Genomic DNA, 22240 nt, shown 5'->3' with positions numbered 1-22240 from the left:
CTCTTATCCCATTTCTGCCACTTATTAATTATGTGCAAGTCCCCCACCATCCCCACCTTGGTTTCCACAGCTGCGAGTAAGAATAAATAACACCCATCTCACAGAGATTTTGTGAGGGGAAGAAGACAGTTGTGTAGAATTTCTGGTATATAACAGGCATTTTTTTTTCTAAACAGAAACTATTGTAATTAATAGTCATGAAAAATGTACTCCTTTTCTTTCTCCTGGCTTCCCAAGAGTCAGCTCAGATCTGGACTGTGTCATTAATAAATGCTTTCTGGCCAAGAAAGTATCAAAAGGTCCCTTTGAAAACCAGGAAAAACAGAGTAAATATTTATATTATAGTCACAACAGAGAGACTGAATTTATATTGTTCACGCCTGTGTAGTTTCTACCTAAAATCAGCCAACACTGTAAAACTAGTTTAACTTAAAAAAAAAAAAAATCCAATGGTCATTCCTTTTTTTTTTTTTTTTTCTCAGCAGTACCTCCACTGGACACTGCAGTCGTCTAAAATACACTCCTCTAGCATCTACTGACTAAACTTTTACTCTCCCTTCCAGGCTCAGCTCAAGGACCACCCACCACCTCTGAGAAGTCTTCTTGCACCACCAGACGGACCTGCTCCTAGGACTCCCCGTCTTTCTACTGTAGCACACAACACATTGGACCGTAATCACCCATTCCTGTGATGGCAGCTTTATTGGACAGCAAATTCTATGAAGACACAGATGCTCAAAGGCAATTTATTCAATGTTTCTTTAGCTGAAATCCAGTTATCTATCTGCTCAAGTATGACTGGCTTATATAGAAGACAGACACGAAGGCAGAAACTATCAACACGATGCATTCGTAATTTTCAGATAAGAAACGTGCCTACCATAGCTCATGAAGCACTTAGAGCAGGAAAGTCTTCCAAAATAGTCAAAATAATGCTAAATAGTACCAAACATGTAGGCAAAGTGAAAGAACTGGAGTTTCCATGACAAAAGATAGGCTGTCTCACTGTGTGACAACTGTACAGCATCAAAGTATTCATTAAAAACTCAGTTTGGGGGCGCCTGGGTGGCTCAGTGGGTTAAAGTCTCTGCCTTCGACTCGGGTCATGATCCCAAGGTCCTGGGATCGAGCCTCATATTGGGCTCTCTGCTCCGCAGGGAACCTGCTTCCTCCTCTCTCTGCCTGCCTCTCTGACTACTTATGATCTCTGTCTGTCAAATAAATAAATAAAATCTTAAAAAAAAAAAAAAAACCTCAGTCTTGGGGCACCTGGGTGGCTCAGCTGGTTAAGTGTCTGCCTTGGGCTCAGGTCATGATCTCAGGGTCCTGGGATCAAGCCCTGCATGGGGCTCTCTGCTCAGCAGGGAGCATGCTTTCCTCTCTGTCTCTGCCTATTTGTGATGTCTGTCTGTCAAATAAATAAATAAAATCTTTAAAAATAAAATAAAAATTCAGTCTTTCGTATTTACTGAATGGACTCACCCATGATCAGTTAGGTGACAATTATAAAGTACTCTGCTTTAAAAAGTACTTTTACCCCTATTGTTTTTATTTGGTATCAAAAAAATCCTGACCGAATACACAACAGGTCTAACAAAACAGCTGTAGGACAGAAGAGCGACAGGGCATAATATAATCTGATGGATACTCCCAAATTCATTCATCATGACATCACCATGACAAATCTTTATTGAGGACCTAGAATACACAAACAACACTTACTTCTAAGATGGAGGAAGTATTTTCTCTGCAGAAAGAGTTACTCTTTAAAAGAATGGACATCAACCCCACCCCAAAACTGTCAAATTCAAAGATGAGATAAAAGCACAAAAATTCTACATCAAAGGTACAACCCTCTCAAGTCCGACTGACTACAGCATGGCATCAGTCCTGCTGATGCCCAATATGACAATGCCTTCTGTCCCAGCAGGGCTTTTTCCATCACCAGGAAAGTGATCACTTCCTGTACATTCAAAATAGCAACATCTGAACTGAAGCGCTCCCAAGTTCATCAAAGCAGGCAGAACAGAGCTCCAGGCACCCCTCCCAGGCAAACACTGGACAAAATGAATGGCAGATGCCAACATCCAAGAAAAAACTGGCCACTTCTAGGCTGGATCCCAAAACAAAGATTCCCAACCTGGCAAATGTTAAACCAGAAACATAAATCAGAATTGATTCTGTCATTTCTGCTCTCCCAGCCAACCTGCAGATTACTAGATTTATAAACCTCATCTATCTCAGCAACTTCTTTCATATAGTCTCAAAGTTTTATAAATGATCAATCAAAATAGCAATATGTAAATAACCTGTTTAAAAGGTAAAGTCAGTTTCCCAAAATTAAGCTGAAATTAACATCATTTATTCACCCATTTATAATGGATATTACGCATCCAACAGATTCCAGTAAATCAATTTCTAATGTGCAATCTGGGTCTAAGAGGGGAGCCCTCCTTCTATTGACTTGTAGAACCAAATAAAATTTTACAAGGCAACTAAAACAAGGGGCAATTAAAAACATACAAACTCTCTGTAGCTAAAGGGAGACATCTAGAGGCAAAAGCTTAAAATTGCAGCTCTTCCTCACACCCTTAGGGATCTTGCGTCAGTCCTAAAGGAGCATTTTTATTATTTTTTTATTTTTATTATTATTTATTATTATTATTATTATTATTTTATTATGTTCAGTTAGCCAACATATAGTTCATCATTAGTTTTTGATATAATGTTCAACAATTCATTAGTTTTATGTAACACCTTTTAAAATTCCTTCACTTAGGGAGCTCCTGGCTGACTCAGTCAGAGAAGTGTGTGACTCCTGATGTCGGGGTTGTGAGCTGGACCCCCATGTGGAGTGTAGAGATTTCTTAAATAAACTTTAAAAAAAAATTAAAATTCCTTTACCTAGCAATTATTCTCTAAACAAGGTGGTTTGTGAATTCAAGTCATGGAACGAAACACAATTTCGACCTATTACCTACTGCCCTCTCCAATGACAATACTCCACAAATCCCAACAGGCCCAATTAAATCTCACTCATATGCTCACTTTAAGTCTCCTCATCCAATCTCTTGGTTCTGTTGGCAAAGTGGCACAGAAAAGTGATGGGCATGGCTTAAACGGGTAAGACACAGAGGTAATATTAACCCGCTTCACAGCAGAGCCCCAAGATGATCACATAAACAAAATGCTTCAAGACCTTCTGAAAATTAATGCAAAAGGAACTACTTATTTTAACGAGAAAACAGTCTCATAAAATGGCAGATCTGACCAGGAAGATCTCTAGGTCATCGCTCTGTTAACTGTCACTAACTCAAATGCCCTAGGGGGCCAAATAACCCAGGCTCAGGGCTGGCTGAGGTAAGGTGCCGGGCTGGGGTCGGGCGGGGTGGGGGTGGAGGTAAAATGGAGTCTGCCTTCCCCAAACTAAAGGCATCCCACTTTTTTCCTCTCAACCCTCAACTGGCCAAACTACCCACCCTCTCATGCTGACTCTACCACTTGTTCTGCTTTGTCTACACAGTTCCCAAACTTTCTCCCCTAATGCCTGATACTGAATGCAAATTTTAAAAAGAACAAGTAATACCAAATGTGTCCATGTCCACAGAACCTCTGGAGGAATATACTCCAAGGTGTTAACAACAGCTTGTTTATCTGGACGTAATAGGATTATAAATGTTTTTAGTTTTCTATTTTAGCTATCATATTGGTTTTCTAATGAGAACAGAAAAAAAGTAGCTTTTCATTCAAAAAAGTAGCATCAAGAGCCATGGCATACTGAGAATGACAGCAGGACTAACAGAAATCACATTAATCAAGGGGCTCAGTCGGTTAAGGGTCCAACTCTCAGTTTCAGCTCAGGTCATGATCTCAGGACTTGAGATTAAGTCCAGCATCAGGCTCTGCACTCAGCAAGGAGTCTAAGATTTTTCTCTCCCTCTCCTACCGCCCCTCCCCACACTCACTTGTACACATGTGCGCGCTCTCTCTCAAATCTTGAAAGAAAGAAATCACATTAATCAAGAAGAAATATTTAGTGGCTACTTATCATCACTGTGCTATATCAGAACATCATTTACTTTTAAGATTAGCAGCAAAGAAATGCTGATTTGAGGAAATAAAGCAACTGAGCTGAAATTTCAAAGTTCAGGCAAAGGAAGCTCTCTCTTCCTCTTTCCCAGGTTCCCTAAGGCCTTACCATAAAGATCAGGTCCATGAGAAGTAAAGACATTATACAAGACGATGTTCACTGGTGCAACTACCAGCTTCCCATAGTAGTAGCTATCAATGACCACCACAGGCACCTAAGACGGAGCAGAAAAAAGATACCAATTGCAGGGTTTTCCTCTGGAAACATGCTCCCAATGCTAATAGGACAAACTTCAAAATGAGAAACAGAATGAATTTCTCATATTCTCTTTCCTATCAATATGCTTTCATTACAACTTTAAAACAAAACAAAAAATAAAACTCACCAGAAAGAGTATCAGGGCCACCAGAGACCAATGAAAGAAACTCTTCCACCTGTGTTTCATGACCAGCAAGTCAAAGGCAATGGGTAAACTATTTAACAGAGAAACGAAATAGGGAATTAAATAAAACACTTAGAAGGTAGACTCAAACAAGTCATTCACACATACCTCATGCTAAACAGGGGGAAAAAATGTCTCTAGCAGTTAACAGTGAGGAAAGAAAGCTGATAGAGAAGAGGACGTCTTCTCAACAATACAGTGTAACGGCCATTCAGAATACATTAATTGTAAGTGAATGTGCCCTGTGGTCCTAGACCCACCCGGCCAAATGACTGCTCATCTATCCCATGATTTATAACGATTTTAATAATATTACACACTTTGATTTGTCAGTTCTGCTATGTCTTCTTCCAACCCTATTTGCGCTTATCCCTTTCACTTAAATTCTTCAAGCAAGTGGCGTATGTATGTTGCCTTCACCATTTCTTCCTGAAGGCCTGGCTTCAAGCTCATGTGACGGACTTAAGGTCAACAGGAATCTCCTCTCAGCCAAACCCAGTAACTCTTCACCTTCCTTGGTCTTTCTACAGCACCTGACACAAAGCATCTGTTTCTTCCTCTAGGTTTCCTGGCTCCTGTTCTTTCCTGGCCTCTTCCCAAGTGCTCCTTTCCAGATGTCTTTTTTTGTGCCCTACCATGGTCCTGGGTCCCAGAAGCAAACTTCTACTCTTCTTTTTCTACACGCATTTTCTCAGTAGGTACTTGCACTCTTGCATGAATAGTCACCTTCATATCCATGACCTCCAGATCTAAAACACTAGTCGGAATCTTCACCCATGTTCCAGTCACAAGGAATTCCCTCCCCACACCAACCTCTTCCTACAGAACTTACCCAAATGTCAACTATAGGCTTTGCTCTTGACCCCTCTGCAGAACCAACGTCTCCCATCTCTGAGTTCACATGGCATTACCATGTTGTTTATTTAGCAATGCCGTGTGCTATCACAAGGTGTTTCTTCTGTGATATGAACTTTCACATTCTATTATCAAACTTTTGCATTATCATTTGTATTTTCATTTTTTTCTGCCCAATTAGCTCCATTTCCATGGCATCTCTACATCTCCTTCGGTGAGTCATCATACTTTTAATTACTTGTTCAATGTCTGTCTTTCCTACTAAAACGTAAGCTCCAGCAGTGCAGGGACCTAAGTGTCTTCTTTATCAAAGTGTCGGCAGTGCCTAACACTAAGTATTCAATAAATGACGGTCAATTGATAGCCATCCTGAAATCCCTTATCTCAGCTAAAAGTACACCAATCAAAACGTGGCCCCCAGAGGTATGTGAAGAACTCACAAAGTTCATTGCCAATGGTGCAGAGAAAAGGAACGGAGGAACTGACAAAAAAGGTTGGAGAGGTAAAAAAGGAGGGAAGATTAGGACTTTGTGGGTCATGCTAGAATCTGAACCCATAGGGCAGGGGGTTCAAACTTCTTATTTAAAGGACCTAACAGGGAGCAACTGGGTGGCTCAGTTGGTTTAGCAACTGCCTTCGGCACAGGTCATGATCCCAGGGTCCCGGGATTGAGCCCCGCATCAAGCTCCCTGCTCAGTGGGGAGCCTGTTTCTCCCTCTCCCTCTGCTGCTCTGCCTGCTTGTGCTCTCTCGCTCTCTGTTAAATAAATAAAATCTTTAAAATTTTTAAAAATAAAGGACCTAACAGTATGTATTTTAGGCTATTAGGCTTTACAGGGCACATATGGTCTCTGCTGTATATTCTGTGTGTGTGTGTGTGTGTGTGTGTGTGTGTGTGTGTGTGTGTGTGTTTTGTTTTATTTATTTGACAGAGAGAGATCACAAGCAGGCAGAGAGGCAGGCAGAGACAGAGAGGGGGAAGCAGGGTCCCCGCTGAGCAGAGAGCCGGATGTGGGGCTCCATCTCAGGACCCTGGGATCATGACCTGAGCCGAAGGCAGAGGCTTAACCCACTGAGCCACCCAGGCGCCCGGTGTGTGTGTTTTGTTAACAACCCTTTATAATGCAACAACTTCTTAGTTCTTGGGCTGTACAAAATAAGACCAACTGGACTGGGCCCACAGGTAACAGATTGCCAGCCTCTGTGACACAGAGGAATAGGGAAGCTACTATAGAGTTTAAAACAAAACAGGGAGTAATATAGTCATAATTGCATTTCAGGACGGTAAGTCTAGTTTGATTATGGAGAGTAGATTTCCAGAGATCAAGCCTTGGGATGGGAAGGTCATTTAGCAGGCTGTATGGTAATCTAGGAGCAGAGGTGAAGAGGAGTAGTCAGAGTCAAGATATTCAGGAGGTACAATAAATAGGACATAGGAAAGAGATGAGTCACAGATAATTTCCAGGTTCCTGGTTCAGCACTGAGTAGATGGTGCCACCATTTATTGGGATAGAAACATAGGTAAAAGAACAGATATAGACAGAAGATAATGAGCTCAGTTTTGTAAATGTTTAGCTAAAGAAAAGGAGATATCTAATAAATATATATATATATATATATATATATGGACCAGATTTAAGATATGGGAATCATCAAGATGAATGAAAGATAGGAGAAAAGATAGAAGAGGGCCTCACACAAAATCTTTAATATTTTGATGATATGCAAAATAGAAGACTGGCGGTGGGGAAACCAGCCTTGAAAGCACAATTAAGAAAATTTAGAATACTTATCCTCCAGAATACATTTAACTCTCCTAAAAATTTATCCCATAAATAAATTTCCAAAAATGTATAGACATATATACAAAAATGTTCACTGAAGCATTGTACATCATAGCAAAAAAACAGAAAACTACGTATCTACCAACAAGGCAATGGCTAAATTATGGTCAGATAATGGAATGCTAGGCAACCCAAAGAATGACCTAAGTCTACACACACAGAAGACATATAGTTTTTGTCCTGTGGCCTCTGCCCTGGCAGGAGTACTCTGGCTTAGCTCCGAAACATGTGCAGAGGGGACAGCTGTGGGCATTGGACACAGGCAACCCCAGGATGACTTGAAAGTAGGACATCCTTGGCCCTCCTGAAGAGGGAAAATTAGTGGCTGGTGATCAGTCAGTATGGCATTCTCAGATGCCTTTACCTGACTGAGAAATCTGCCTCCATCGGGACCTCAGGTGTCTGACAGCCCTATGTGACACCAAGATAGGACATTCCTGTAAATAAACTGCAGGACATGTGGTGCTTTGCAACACTGACATTTACTGCATGTTGATGATGTACCAGAATTGTAAACTCATTCTACATATCTTAAGCCTCTCAACAGGCCTACAAAAGAAAGAACGCCACGGGGACAGGGGAGAGAGACAGTCTTAAGCAGGCTCCAGGCCCCTGCAGATCCCCATGCTGGGCTCCATCTCAGCACCCTGGGATCATGACCTGAGTGAAGAGTCGGACGCTCAACCGACTGATCCAACCAGGCGCTCCAAAGATTTATTTTTTTAAAAGTTGGGGTAGAGTAGGGTTCCCATTTTAGTTTTACATACATAGTACAACTGCTAAATTAAGGGCATAAAGACTTTATAAATACATGTTATAAACAAACTGTTACATAATAATACAACACAAAAAAGTCATTCTGAGATTATTTCAACAATATATCGAGAATAATCTCCCTACATGCTAAAACAGCATTTGCTAACATTGCTGAGGGTCAACATTCCTAACCTGTTAGAAGTGTCTTACTCCAAAAGGCTGTGTGATGTTTAATAAGGAAACCCAAGAAATGATCCTATTTAAAAAAAGAGAAAAGAGGGGCGCCTAGGTGGCTCAGTTGTTAAGCATATGCCTTCGGCTCGGGTCATGATCCCAGGGTCCTGGGATGGAGCCCTGCATCGGGCTTCCTGCTCAGCAGGGAGCCTGCTTCTCCCTCTCCCACTCCCCCTGCTTGTGTCCCTCTCTCGCTGTGTCTCTCTCTGTCCAATAAATAAATAAAATATTTTTTTAAAAAAAGTAGATATATACAGTTACAGGATTCTATTTAAGAATTTATGATATGTATGCACATATACATGTGTGTGCATTTACACACAGAAGGACAACTTCTGGAAAGATATATACAAAAGTATTAGTGACTATCTTTGAAGATTAGGCTAGGGGAAAAGAGAATTAAGAGTTCTTTTTACTTCATACAAACTGAACTTTTTTTTTAAGATTTTATTTATTTATTTCTCAGAGTGAGCACAGGCAGACAGAGTGGCAGGCAGAAGCAGAGGGAGAAGCAGGCTCCCCACTGAGCAAGGAGCCCAATGCAGGACTCAATCCCAGGACGCCGGGACCATGACCTGAGCCGAAGGCAGCTGCTTGACCAACTGAGCCACCCAGGTGTCCCTGGAACTTTTTTAATAATAAAAATATACTACTTACTACAGTTGACTTTTGAACAACACAGGTTTAAACTGTGTGGGTTAACATATATATGGGGGTTTTTAATAAATACAGTACAGTACTGTAAATGTATCTTCTCTTCTTTATTTTCATAGTAACATTTTCTTCTCTCTAGCTTACTTTATTGTAAGAATATATAATACAGGGTGCCTCTCTCTCTGCCTGCCTCTCTGCCTACTTGTGATCTCTCTGTCAAATAAATAAAATCTTAAAAAAAAAAAAAGAATATATAATACATAGAACATACAAAATACATGTGAATGGACTAAGTTACCGGTAAGGCTCTGTCAACAACAGGCTATTGTCAAGTTCCTGGGCAGTCAAAAGTGACATGCAGGTTTTTCAACAGCGCAGGCTGTCAGCGCCCCCATGTTGTTCAAGGGGCAACTGTGCTATAATGACCTTAACATCAAAGTACAATATTTTTCTAAATTACTAGAGGGGCAGGTAAGAAGTGAAGGCAGTGCAGACCAGAGCAGAAGTAGGGGGAACAAGGAATACAGGAGGAGTGAGAAACACTACGGCCCTTGGGAAAAGAGCTGCTGAGGCAGGAACTGGAGATCGCAGGGAAGTCCGGTTTTAGGCCTGGTGAGTGGGAAATGCACAGCACAGAGTGGTACAGTGTGCACAACACACCAGCGGCAAGGTCAGGAGGCCTGGGTCCAGAGGGAAAGAGAGTATCTCAAGCCAACTCCACGCTGAGGACAGAGTCCAACTCGGGGCTCAGTCTTACCACTGTGAGATCACAATCTGAGCCAAAATCAGGAATCAGTCACTTAACCGACGGAGTCACCCAGATGCCCCAGCAAACAGAATCTTAAAGGAAAATCACCTCCTTAGACTCTCTTTTCTCACTTATAAAGCACTAATGACTGGGGAGCCTGGGTAGCTCAGCTGGTTAGGCAACTGACTCTTGATTTCGCCTCAGGTCCTGATCTCATGGTCCAGGAATCAAGCCCAGTGGGGAGTCAGCTTGGCCCTCTCCCTCTGCTCCCCTGACTCGTGCATACTCGCTCTCTAATAAATAAATGAAATATTTAAAAAATAATAAAAAAATAAAGATCCCAGGCACCTGCTTGGCTCAGTGGGTTAAAGCCTCTGCCTTCGGCTCAGGTCATGATCCCGGGGTCCTGGGATCAAGCCCCACGTCGGGCTCTCTGCTCAGCAGGGAGCCTGCTTCCCTTCCTCTCTCTCTGCCTGCCTCTCTGCCTACTTGTGATCTCTGTCTGTCAAATAAATAAATAAAATCTTCAAAAAAAATAAAAATTAAGCTAAAAATAAAGCTCCCATGATTGTTTTTCCTGCAAAGCTGCTGTAAGGCATAGGGATAAAGTTCATAAGGGGTTTAGCAGCAGCTAACATACAGCAGACTAACATACAGCTTAATAATCACTATTCTTATTAGAATGAATCAACAATATGCACCAAGAGAAATATTCTTCCATTTCCCATAAGCTCTGTAAGCATAATTCATTCCTGTAACTTTAGGTCATAAGCAGAGAACATGTAGATAAGCTAACAGAGATTAACTATGTGCCCAGGGACACAAGGAAGATGAACTGTATTGGTCCCTTACCCAAGAGCAGCACTGAACGGCCAGCCCAAGATAGCCCCAGCGGCTACTCCAAGCACAGCAACCGAAGTCTTGTCCATATACCAGCCAGTCACGGCTACCAACGTGGTGTACATACAGAAGCTGCTAGGAAGGAATGCTGCAAAAGGAAAGAAATGGGGAATACAAAGAGGGAGGAGGGGGATAAGAGTTTGAGGTTTATTAGGTGTTACTAAAAATTTACCCACAATTACATGATACTAATAACCAGGAACATATTTTGAGAAATATATTAGAATTGTGCAGTGAAGTCATACTCCTTAAAAAAAAAAAATGAAGTTCAATGATTTTTATTTTCTCACTCTTGTTTTTTATGGTACCAACACACCCCTAATTAAATGATGCAAAGCACACCTGGCCTGTACCCTAAGTCCAAAACTTAGAGAATTCCAGGCTATATTTCCAGACAGGGAATATGCTGCAAGAAACTTAGAGCCATTGCTAACTATTTCTGAAGCAGTTTATCTTCTGATAGTTTTCTGAGACTGTCGGCACTAACCTTTACCCCCTAGGAATTCTGGGAAGCCATCTCAAGGGCCAAATATTGGATGGCAACGCTGCTTTGCATCCTGCATCGACGGGCATAGATAGTTCGGGCTGTGGAAGTCCCTTAGTTACTTCCATCTAGCATCACTCTGTTGTAGGAAACAGCAGAGGCTGAGTGCTTTCAGGGTCTCTGTGACAGTAACATGCAATCCGTGTTTCTAACAACTCTATACAAAAATGCAGAACTGCTTCTCCAGGCTGCACAAGCTGACCTCGCCTAGAGCACTAGGGAAGAAACAGCAGCACGAGGCCAGCACCACAATCAGGCCATGTGATCTCCCAAACTCAGGAAAGGCTTTAAAAGCTGTGTATCAAAGGGTGCCTTGAACTTCTCTGTGCCTTCTCGTTCTCCCCTCTTGTAAGAATCCACTTTAGGAGTAGCAAAGTAACCAAAAAACAGGTGGTAAAAGCTTCACAGATTAATGCTCTATAATACTGATGCTCTCTGCAAAGTTGTCAGTTACAGCCACCAAGGCAGAGGACAAGGGAGCAGAGGAATTGGAGGTCTCTGCTGGCCTGGGAGAGCATGGTCTCCCTGAGGACTGTGACTCTCATAAGGTCTCTGCACAACCACATAGATTTTGATACTGTCAATGAAGTTAAATGTACACTTTTGTGCTAGATATGATTCTTGTGTATATTTTGTGTGTATACTAGATTCTGGTACACACAAACAGAAATTAAAATTGAGATAATTATATCTAGTAGCTTAAGTTTTCCAGAGAAGTGGAAATAGGCTACCTTTTGGCAGTAGGCCACCATGGCTCAGAGAACAGAAATGTGCAACAGCAGCACGGCTCGCAAGCCACCACTCTAAGGTTGTATCCTCATTCTCTTTAAGGATACTATTTAAAAAAAAAAAAAAGAAAAGAAAAAAAAGGCCCAGAGGATGCATACCTTTATAGAACACATTGCAAATAATGGGCAGAAAGTAGAACCACAAAGAACAGGGTTTTTAGACATAAAAAAGAGCAAAATAACAAAATTTTTTTTTCTTCCCCCAACAGCAAGAAAAGGCAGAAGGTGCTAAAGTCTTTCAGTCTGGTTTAAAAAAAAAAAAAAAAAATACAGGGGCACCTGGGTGGCTCAGTGGGTTAAGCATCTACCTTCAGCTCAGGTCATGATCTCAGGGTCCTGGGATTGAGCCCCGCATCCGGCTCTCTGCTCAGCAGGGAGCCTGCTTCTCCCTCTCTCTCTCTGCCTGCCTCTCTGCCTACTTGTGATCTCTGTCTGTCAAATAAATAAATAAAATCTTTTTAAAAAAATTTTTTAATACAATACTATAATAGAAAGCTCTACTACTTAGGAGTTCTCTGACTCCCAGTAAGTCACTTCACTTTTCTCAATTTCCATGTCCTCATCTGCAAAAATGAGAAAGTACTGGTCTTACCCCTAACACAAAATTGCTGTAAGGATAGATGAAGATCATGCAGGTAATAGTGCTCTGCAAATTACTGATATTCTATCTAAACATAATCTATGCCTACACAAGTTCTTCCTTTCAATGTAACTGTGAAAGTTCAGTGTACCTGTTATGCCCTCACCTGCCCTTTTACTTACCTGATGAGGAGCAAAACATGCCAGTGCTAAGAACCAAGAAGGCCAGCATCATTCGACTTACATGCAGCCCAAACTTCTTGCATACAGCCCTAGAAGAAAGGCAAAGACCATAAGCATAGTCAACCTTAAGGACAGACATTTCAAATCAAAGGAAAAAACATGCCCCCATCGCAGAGAACACAACAAACTGCCTGGACAGGTTTGTTAGCAATTCTGTGTGTAAAACAAACCCAAACATGCTTACTCTTCAAGCAGAAGAAAAACTCTAAGAGGATATGTTATCTTTTCCGTGCTAAGATCATGTACACTATCAACAGGAAAATAGCACGATGTAGTGGAAAAGTAACAGGCCTCAGATTCAGATGGGCACAGGCTCAAATTTGGGCTCCGCCACTTACTAGCAGCAGTACCCTGGTCTGGTGACAAAAATCCCTGTGTCAGAATCCTCACCCGCCAAGTGAGGATAATGAGAATGCCTACTTGGTCACACTTCTGTGAGGACAATGCATGGGAAAGTACTCAGAAGACTGTCTGGAACAGAACTGCTCAATAAATAGTAGTTACAAGACAAAAAGGCGAGGAGACACACGAAGGGTTAATAAGAAGTTGTCTAAGTCCACTTCTCAAACCCAAGGGATGACAGTCTCCTCTACTTCATTCTTGGAGGTTTTTAACCCCATTTACATTCTTAGGAATGATTACCGCTTCATTTAGTCCACATTTGTGCAGACATTTGTGCAGGTTAACTGTCGGCTGGCTCAGGCTCCTCAGCGCATCTCAGAGCTGCTTTCTGAATTTTGCTTCTTCCTAAGTATATCCTTCGTAAGTTCGTTTAGGGAGAATCTGTTAATGGCAAATTCCCTGGTTTTTGTTGTTATTTTGTTGTTGTTGTTGTCTGAAAAGCCTTACTAAGCTCCTGGTCTTAAAAGATGGCTTAGCTGAGTACACAATTTTAGGATGACAATCATTTTCTGAGTACTTTGAAGTTTTTTTATCTTCTGGCTTTTGAGAAGGCTTCTGTCAATCTAACATCCCTTCGTAGCTATTCTATTAGTTCTGTCAACTTTTAAGATCTTCTTTGCCCTTGGTGTTCTACGTGGTTCACTAATTCCTTATTTATCCAGCTCAGGATATGTTAGGCTCCCGGAATCTATGAATTAGCATCTTTTTTTTCGTCAATTGTGGAAATTCCTAGGTATTACTTCCCTAAATACTGTCTCTCCCCACTCTATCATCTCCTAGAATCTGACTGAATCTGTCAATACGGGTTTAACATCTTTATATTTCCCTTCTATTTCCTTTCTGTCACTCTGTACTTCATTCCTACTGAGCTCTTCAGATCAATCTTCTAGTTTGTTAGTGTCTAGCCATTCAAATTAACCACTGCGTGTTAAATACCAATTCTACTTTCATTCCTAGAAGTTCTGTGTGGTTCTTTCTCAGATCTGCTGGCTTATCTTCATAGTCTCATTCCTTATTTTTCTTTTATCTTCTTTATTGTATTGTAGTAAGAACAGGTAATCAGGGGGTCTACCTTAACAGATTTTTAAGCATACGATACAGTACTCTTATCTGCACAATGCCGTACGATAGCTCTCTCAACTTATTCATCTAACACAACTGAAATTTTATACCCACTGATTAGCAACTTCCCATTTCCCCCTCTACCCAGCCTGACAATCGCCAGCCTGTGCTTTGCTTCCATGAGTCTGACTATTTGAGTCCCATAGGTAGAATCAGTGGTGGTTGTCCATCTGTAACTGGGTAGCTCACTTAGCACAACATCCTCAAGGTTCGTGCATGTTGTCACACACTGCAGGATTTCCTTCTTTTTTAAGACTGAATATTCCCTTCTAGGCATATACCACATTTCCCCCCATTTATCGGTCAATAGACACTAAAGTTGTTTCCAATCTTGATTAATGTAAAAAATGTTACAAAGAACAGGGACATGCAGATACCTCTTCAAGATCCTGTTTTAATTCTTTTAGATAAATACCCAGAAGTTGATTGCTGGATCATATGGTAGTTCTATTTTTAGTTTTTTGAGGAACCTCCATACAATTTTGTACAGTGGCTATACCATTTGGCATTCCCACCAACAGGGCGCAAAGGTTCCAATCCTACATACTTGCCAACACCGACTTGCCGTTTGGGCGGGGGTTTTATAATAGCCATTCTAACAAGTATAAAGTTATAGCTCACTGCGATTTTGATTTGCATTTCCCTGAAATAGAGTGACACTGTATATCTTTTCAAATACCTGCTGGCTAAGTGTACAGCATCTTTAAAGAAGTGTCTATTGAAGTTCTTAGTCCATTTTTAATCAGATTAATGGGGTTTTTTGGTATTGAGTTATAGGAGTTCCTTACGTATTTTGGAATTGAACCTCTTTTCAGATTATGGTTTGTAAATATTTCCTTCCATTCTCTAACTTCCTTTTCACTCTATGGATTATTTAGGTTCTTGTTTCTTATTCATGTTTTCAAATTCCTTTTTTATTTAGAAATATCAAATATACTTATGTTCTTATTTTAGTAATCCCTAATCAACGAAGTCTTCCAGGTCAGCTTTCTGTTATTATTGCTGTTGTTCTCTCATGTACAACAACTTGTTCGCTTCTGTACTTTGTAATTATTTTGAGATTTTTATTATAATTTCTTGTTCACTAGAACTTTATTTGTAGTAATTCTTTGACACTTGGGTTAAAGATCCATTTCTCTGGAGAAACTTCCCCTTTTGCTTTTGCAAGATAACTACTGGCACTACCAACCCAGAACGATTTAAATAAATTCTCAACTTGGGATTTCGGGGGATCATGTAAGGCGATGTTCATTCAGTCCTTAACCAATGTGAAGACTAATATATGGTTACAACCCTTAAAGACAGCGCTAGCTTGCTTCCTTCTCTGTGCCACCCAGAGTCAAGGCCAAAGAATTTCTGTGTCTGACATTTTTAACTGTTTTCTAGTGGGGATATTTTTAATAATCATTATGTCTAAATACCTTTTAAAGCATTATTAACATGTTAGGTTGCATGTTTAAAAAAGTGGCTTTTATTACTGCAACACTTAAATGCTTAATACTTCCACTAATATTTAATCAACCGATAGGTACTTGGTGAAAGACAACGTACTGGGTGCAAGTAAGAGCAGTCAGTCCCACAACGGGAATAATTTCCTATCACCTAAGCTCAAGGGGAAGAGGTAAATGATTCTGTATCTTGCAACCAAAATTAAGGCTCTACTAAATCCTACCACATGAAACACTAGTTACCCATATATTAACTTTACGTGAAGATACGGAACTTAACGCACCTCAGCAAGGAAAGTCATAATTAAAAGTTGTCCCCTCCAACGGTGTTTCAAAACACCAAGTCCCACTTCTTTCCTCAACAAATTAAAAATATAATTACCATATAATCCAGCAATCCTACTTCAGGGTATACATCCTAAGGACGTGAAATCACTCTCTCAAAGGGATAGCTGTAGGCCCATGCTTACTGCAGTACTATTCATAATAGCCAAGACAGAGAAACAACCCAAATGTCCACCTATGAATGAATGGATAAAGAAAATGTGGTATACATGTACAGCTGAATATTATTCAGTCATAAATTTAAAAAGGAAATCTACCACTTGCAACACGTGGATGGACCTTGACGCCTCATGCTAAGTGAAATGTCAGACAGTGAAAGACAAATCCTGTATCATCTCACATGTGGAATCTAAAAAAAGCCAACCTTGCAGAAACAGAATAGAATGGTCGTTGCCAGGGGCTGGGGAAGCAGAGGGTAGGGAGGAGACAGACGATTAGGAGATGGTGGCCAAAGCACACAAACTTCCAGTTAGAAGATGAGTAAGTTCTGAGGGATCCAGTATACAGCATGGTGACTATAGTTAACAATACAATATTAATGTACTTGAAAGTTGCTAATAGAGTAAATCTTAAAATGTTCTCGCCACACACAAAGTGGGAAGTGATGGATGTGTTAACTAACATTACTGTGGTACTTTATGACATATGCATTTATCAAATATTCATGCTGTACATCTTAAATTCACACAGTATTATTTCAATTATATGTCAATAGAGCAAGAAAAAAATTTAAGTCCTACTTTTTTTTTTTTTTTTAAAGATTTTTTATTTTTTTTTATTTGACAGAGAGACACAGCCAGATAGGGAACACAAGCAGGGGGAGTCAGAGAAGGAGAAGCAGGCTTCCTGCTGAGTAGGGAGCCCAATACAGGGCTCGATCCCAGGACCCTGGGACCAGGGCCCGAGCCAAAGGCAGACACTTAACAACTGAGCCACCCAGTCACCCCTTAAGTCCTACCTCAAATACAGTATTAGGAGCTAGGAGGAAGTGTTTATTACAAACACTGCTTATGATCAGAAAAAAAAATCTTATGCTATATTGGGCTTCCATCATAGCACTTTTAGAAGCAAAGTTTTATACTCACTTGTAAAAGTAAAGTTCACAGATACAGCTCACAAAAGCCAGGAGACATCGTAAAAAGTAGAAGACAAGAATCTGAAAGAAACCCAGGACAAGAAAACAGAAGTCACAGAAACAAAACTCTTAAAGATGAAACCACTTCCATTTGTCATTTATAACACTGAATTGGCATAATCCTTTTGAGCAGCATGTATCGAAGACCATACATATATTCCTACCCCTAGACCAAGTACATCTATTTCTACAAGACCAGCTCGCAGAAGTAACTCAGACTAAGCAGGGAAGGTTAGTTATACTCATGAAAATGGTAAGTGCGGCAGTATTACATTAGGAAAAAACTGCTTAAAAAAATTAAACATCCAATGATGGGGAAATGGCTCAATCAATTATGCATATGTATTTCATGGACTATTACACAGATCTTAAAATTCACAATTACAGCAACAGTGGAAAAATTCATATAAAACTCATACATTCAATAAACATTACCTAAACAACCATAATATATTGATAATGACAGATAGTTACTCAATACTAGGTAAAAATACACAATATATTATTTTACACATCAGAATTATAGCTTTGGAAATCAGAAGCATAGGAGATGACTGAAAAGAAATGTAGTAAAATGGTTAAGGTGGCTGTATCAGGCTACCGGGACTTAGGTGTATACCTTCCCTCCTGTCTCCCAGACACATGTAATGCAATTAATTTCATAATTAAGAACATCAACTTAAAAAATAACAGGGGTTATATTTAATAGTTTTCATACTATAGTGCACTGGTATATTTAAGAGCATTGAATACTTCAGAACGTAAGCACTACTTAAATATATATCATGATTAAGATTACTGCATGTAACTTAGGAATACTTCACATTTTCAACACCATAAACAAAATATTCCAAAGAGAGCTCAATAAAACAACCCATTAAATGCCAGATTCATTCATTACTTCAATAAAAACATACTGAAAGCCTAATATACACTGAGCACTATTCTAGATGCTGCCAGAAATTCAGGTAATTTTAGTACAAAGTATCTATACATGTAAGGACCCCTCATCTAATTAAGTATAAAACATTTGGAAAGTTAAAAATTAGGGGCACCTGGCTGGTTCAGTCAGAAGAGCCTGTGTCTCTTGGTCTTGGGGTTGTAAGTTCGAGCCCCACACTGGGTGTAGAGATTACTTAAAAATAAAATCTTAAAAAAAGTTAAAGATTTTATTTATTTGGGGGCACCTGGGTGGCTCAGTGGGTTAAGCCTCTACCTTCGGCTCAGGTCATAGTCTCAGGGTTCTGGGATCGAGCTCCGCATTAGGATCTCTGCTCAGCAGCGAGCCTGCTTCCCCTCTCTCTCTGCCTGCCTCTCTGCCTACTTGTGTTCTCTCTGTGAAATAAATAAATAAAATCTTTAAAAAAAAAGATTTTATTTATTTGACAGAGACACAGCGAGAGAGGGAACACAAGCAGGGGGAGTGGGAGAGGGAAAAGCAGGCCTCCCGCTGAGCAGGAAGCCTGACAGCGGGCTTGATCCCAGGACCCGAGCAGAAGACAGACGCTTAACGACTGAGCCACCTAGGCACCCCATTGAAAATAAAATCTTTTTAAAAATACCTAAGAATTAACCTTAATTAATGTAAGAATTGTATTTGGACCGGACAACAATGCCCCAACAACAATTAACAATGCAACATGTAACTAGAAATGTTGGTCAGTGCAAAAGGACACAAGAAAACAGGAGGGATAAGGAATGGAAGAAACCAAACTCTATCTACACAGATGGAAGACAATCCAAGATATACCTGATACACCAGTGACACTAATAAGGAAATTTAGCGAGATTTAGATTAAGATTAAAAAACAAAAATCAGTTGTATTCCTATCAGCAATGACCACCAAAAAAAAAAAAAAAATCAGCAAAACAAGATTCCTTTCATAACAGCAACAAAAAAGTATGAAGAATGTAGGCATTAAGCTTCCCAAAACTTGATAAGACTGAAATGGGTACATTTACAAATTTTATTAAAGGATACAGGAAAACCTGACTAATTAGATAAATACATCATCTTAAGGATAGAATGACAAACCTATAAAAATACTGATTTTCATATTAATATATAATTCAATGGGATTCCAATAAAGAAAAAAAAAACAGAATTTGGGGGAAGGGCAAATGTGAAATGATTTTTAAAATACAACTTTTAAAATGGACAAAGTGGAAAATTTATCAACCAGATTATTAACACACACTACAAAGCCATAATAAAAATATGGTACTAACAATCTGACCAATGACCTAGATAAAGAGGACATAAACAGACCCATACATGTGGGAATAACTGTATGATAGATAAGGTATTACAAATCAGAAGAGAAAGGATGGGTTATTTAGCAGATGGTACTGAGAAATCCAGTTCACTATATCACAAGAAATAAAGCTGCATCTTTCTACAATTTATAAAAAATAATTCAAGGGGTGCCTGGGTGGCTCAGTCATGGAGCATCGGTCTTCAGCTCAGGTCATGATCCCAGTGTCCTGGGATAGAGCCCCGTATCGGGCTCCCTGATCAGCGGGAAGCCTGCTTCTCCCTCTCCAGCTCCCCTGTGCTTGTGTTTCCTCTCTATCTGTCATAAATAAATAAAATCTTAAAATAGAGATTACTTACCAATAAAATTCTTTAAAATATTCAAAGGTATTAAAGCCTTATATGTGACAGGTAAAATTATAAAGCTAAGAAAATACTTTTTAAAAATATCTTTTTTTGGGGGGGTGCCTGGGTGGCTTAGTGGGTTAAAGCCTCTGCCTTCGGCTCAGGTCATGATCCCAAGGTCCTGGGATCGAGCCCCACATTGGGCTCTCTGCTCAGCAGGAAGCCTGCTTTCTCCTCTCTCTCTGCCTGCCTCTCTGCTTACTTGTGATCGGTCTGTCAAATAAATGAATAAAATCTTAAAAAAATAAAATATTTCATTTTTATAATTTGAGAGAGAGAAAGAGCAAGAGAGCACAAGCAGGGTAAAGGGTAGAGGGAGAAGCAGCCTTCCCGCCAAGCAGGGAGCTCAATGCAGGACTTGATCCCAGAACTCCAAAATCATGACCTGAGCCAAAGGCAGACACCCAACTGACTGAGCCACCAATGTACCCAGAAAGCTAAGAAAATACTTAAGAACATCTTTGTGAACTGTGGTAAAGAAGGATTTCTTTTAGGAAGACCCAAAACCCACCAACCATTAAGTGAAAAACTAATTGGCTTGACTTTAACAAAATTAAAGATTTCTGTTCAACAAAGGGCCCACAGACAAAACACAGCAGTGACAGCCTAAAAGATTTCTAGTATCTAAAACCTACAAGGGGTTACTACTGAGAACTTCTACAAATCAGAAGAGAAACCCAGAAAAATCAGTTGAAAATCAGCCAAACAATGTGAATAGGTAAATCATAGAAAAGAACGAATGAATGACAAATAAAAATGTTGCACCTCACAAGTAACCAAGGAAGGGCAATTAAAATGAGAAACATTTCACATACATGAGAACCGCAAAAATTAGCAAGTCAGAATATCAAGTGCTCAGGAGATGTGAGGTGGCTGAAATATGGAACATTGTTGCAGAAGTGTAAAGTTGGATATAGCCACTCTGGGAGGAATCTGGCAATACAAATTAAGTACCCTCTCTACATGAACACACATCCCACTGAATATATCCTTCAGAGAAACCACACACAGATCCCACTGAATATATAATTCTGAGAAACTGAAAACCAGATCCATAGGGAGATAAAACCAAGGTATTCTTGTTTAAGGTGGCAAGAAGTTGGAAACCATCACTAGGGGTGCCGATTATTACCAGACGCTCTTTTAGCAATAATCCACCCTCTCTACTGGGCATGATGATGCTGGGACTGGGACTCGATAACTCTAATTCCTCCTTATCAAGTGGCTTCCTACTGGCTTCCATTGGTAGAACTTACCAGGAAGAAGACTGTACGGAAGAACAAGGGAAATCTTCATTCCTGTTCTGCTTCCTGCCCATGTAGTTGACGTAAGAGAAGAGTGATAGGAGATGAAGGATTCTGCTGAACATGTCAAACTGGAAGTGACAGTGGGTACCCAAGAGGACACAAAAGGCTTAAGCATTGCATATGGTCATTTCTCTACTAAGACCTCTCCTGTACACCTCTCCTCTGCTAAGTTCTAAAAACCAGAAATTAACTATTAGGTAGGGAAGGGAAAGACAGAGTTCTATCACTTTCTAAGGTGCTATCTTTCTTATCAGTCTAAAATGCATACGCAATCATGTCTCTCCTCTGTCTAAAACCTCTGGATGGCTTCAGAAAGCCCTGGGGGGTATAGAAGTCTAACTGCTTACTAGAACCTACCAGGTGTTGTATAAATCTGGCCTCCTCCTACCTTTCAGTATCACAAAACCCACTCCACCACTCACTGTCTCTTCCAAGCATCAAGCCTATTTATACAACAAGGCCATACTGGCCCTCTTCCCAGCCTCGTGGCTTTCTTCCCTCATCCCCATCCTTCCTTTACCTAGATGACTCCTACTCACCCTCTAGTTCTCTCATCAGGGACTTCTGCTTCATGGAAGATGGATTAGCCATACTTTTCCCTTTTCCTCCTGCTCTGTAAAACCAACAACTCTGGACATTATAGGTGAAGTAAACCTGTGACAATTCAAGGTAGAGAGAAAGCAGCAGACTGCCTAGGGACTTTAAGACCAGAGGAAAAACATAACGGTAAGTTCCCTGGGTTTTCTTTCGCCTTCTCTATTCCAGACTTAGAACTAAAGTTGGCAGCTAGAAATGCCAATGAGCACAAACACCAACCAAAGCCTGGCCAATCTTGCCAAAAGGCCAAGAAAGGGGTAGTCTAACAAGACAGAAAACCTTCAGACAATAACCACTCTATTCCAGCAAAGCACTCCAGAAAGAAGAAAAAAAAAAAAAAATAGCCTAACTCCCACCCATGCCATCAAAGGTCCAGTAGGAAGCCAGGACTGTCAGTGGAGACCACCTGGATAATTCTGGACTTCACCTCCTCACCCCACCCTAGCAGTAATGAAGTACCCTTACCCTGCCCACAGGAGTGAAGGCCAAGTGAGGAACCTCAACGTGTACCCCCACCTGGCAGTAACAAAGGTGGAGAACACCCTCCTT

General features: G+C 40.4%; 1 protein-coding gene across 1 annotated transcript in view; it reads right to left on the bottom strand.

The window, feature by feature from the left end:
• The window catches only part of ALG9 (ALG9 alpha-1,2-mannosyltransferase), a 95426-nt gene that overhangs the window by 67944 nt on the left and 5242 nt on the right, over positions 1 to 22240 (bottom strand). Inside the window, exons 4-8 of the mRNA XM_080815855.1 lie at positions 17079 to 17149; positions 12617 to 12705; positions 10475 to 10610; positions 4476 to 4563; positions 4199 to 4304 (exon numbers count right to left, since the gene is read on the bottom strand). Of these exons, the coding sequence (XP_080671981.1) occupies positions 4199 to 4304; positions 4476 to 4563; positions 10475 to 10610; positions 12617 to 12705; positions 17079 to 17149 (490 nt within the window). The remainder of the gene's footprint in view (positions 1 to 4198; positions 4305 to 4475; positions 4564 to 10474; positions 10611 to 12616; positions 12706 to 17078; positions 17150 to 22240) is intronic.

This window comes from Martes martes, assembly GCF_963455335.1.
Source record: "Martes martes genome assembly, chromosome: 10".
Taxonomy (NCBI): Eukaryota; Metazoa; Chordata; class Mammalia; order Carnivora; family Mustelidae; genus Martes; species Martes martes.
The sequence above is the reverse complement of the archived record's forward strand: the minus strand, read 5'-3'. Positions and strand labels throughout refer to the sequence as shown.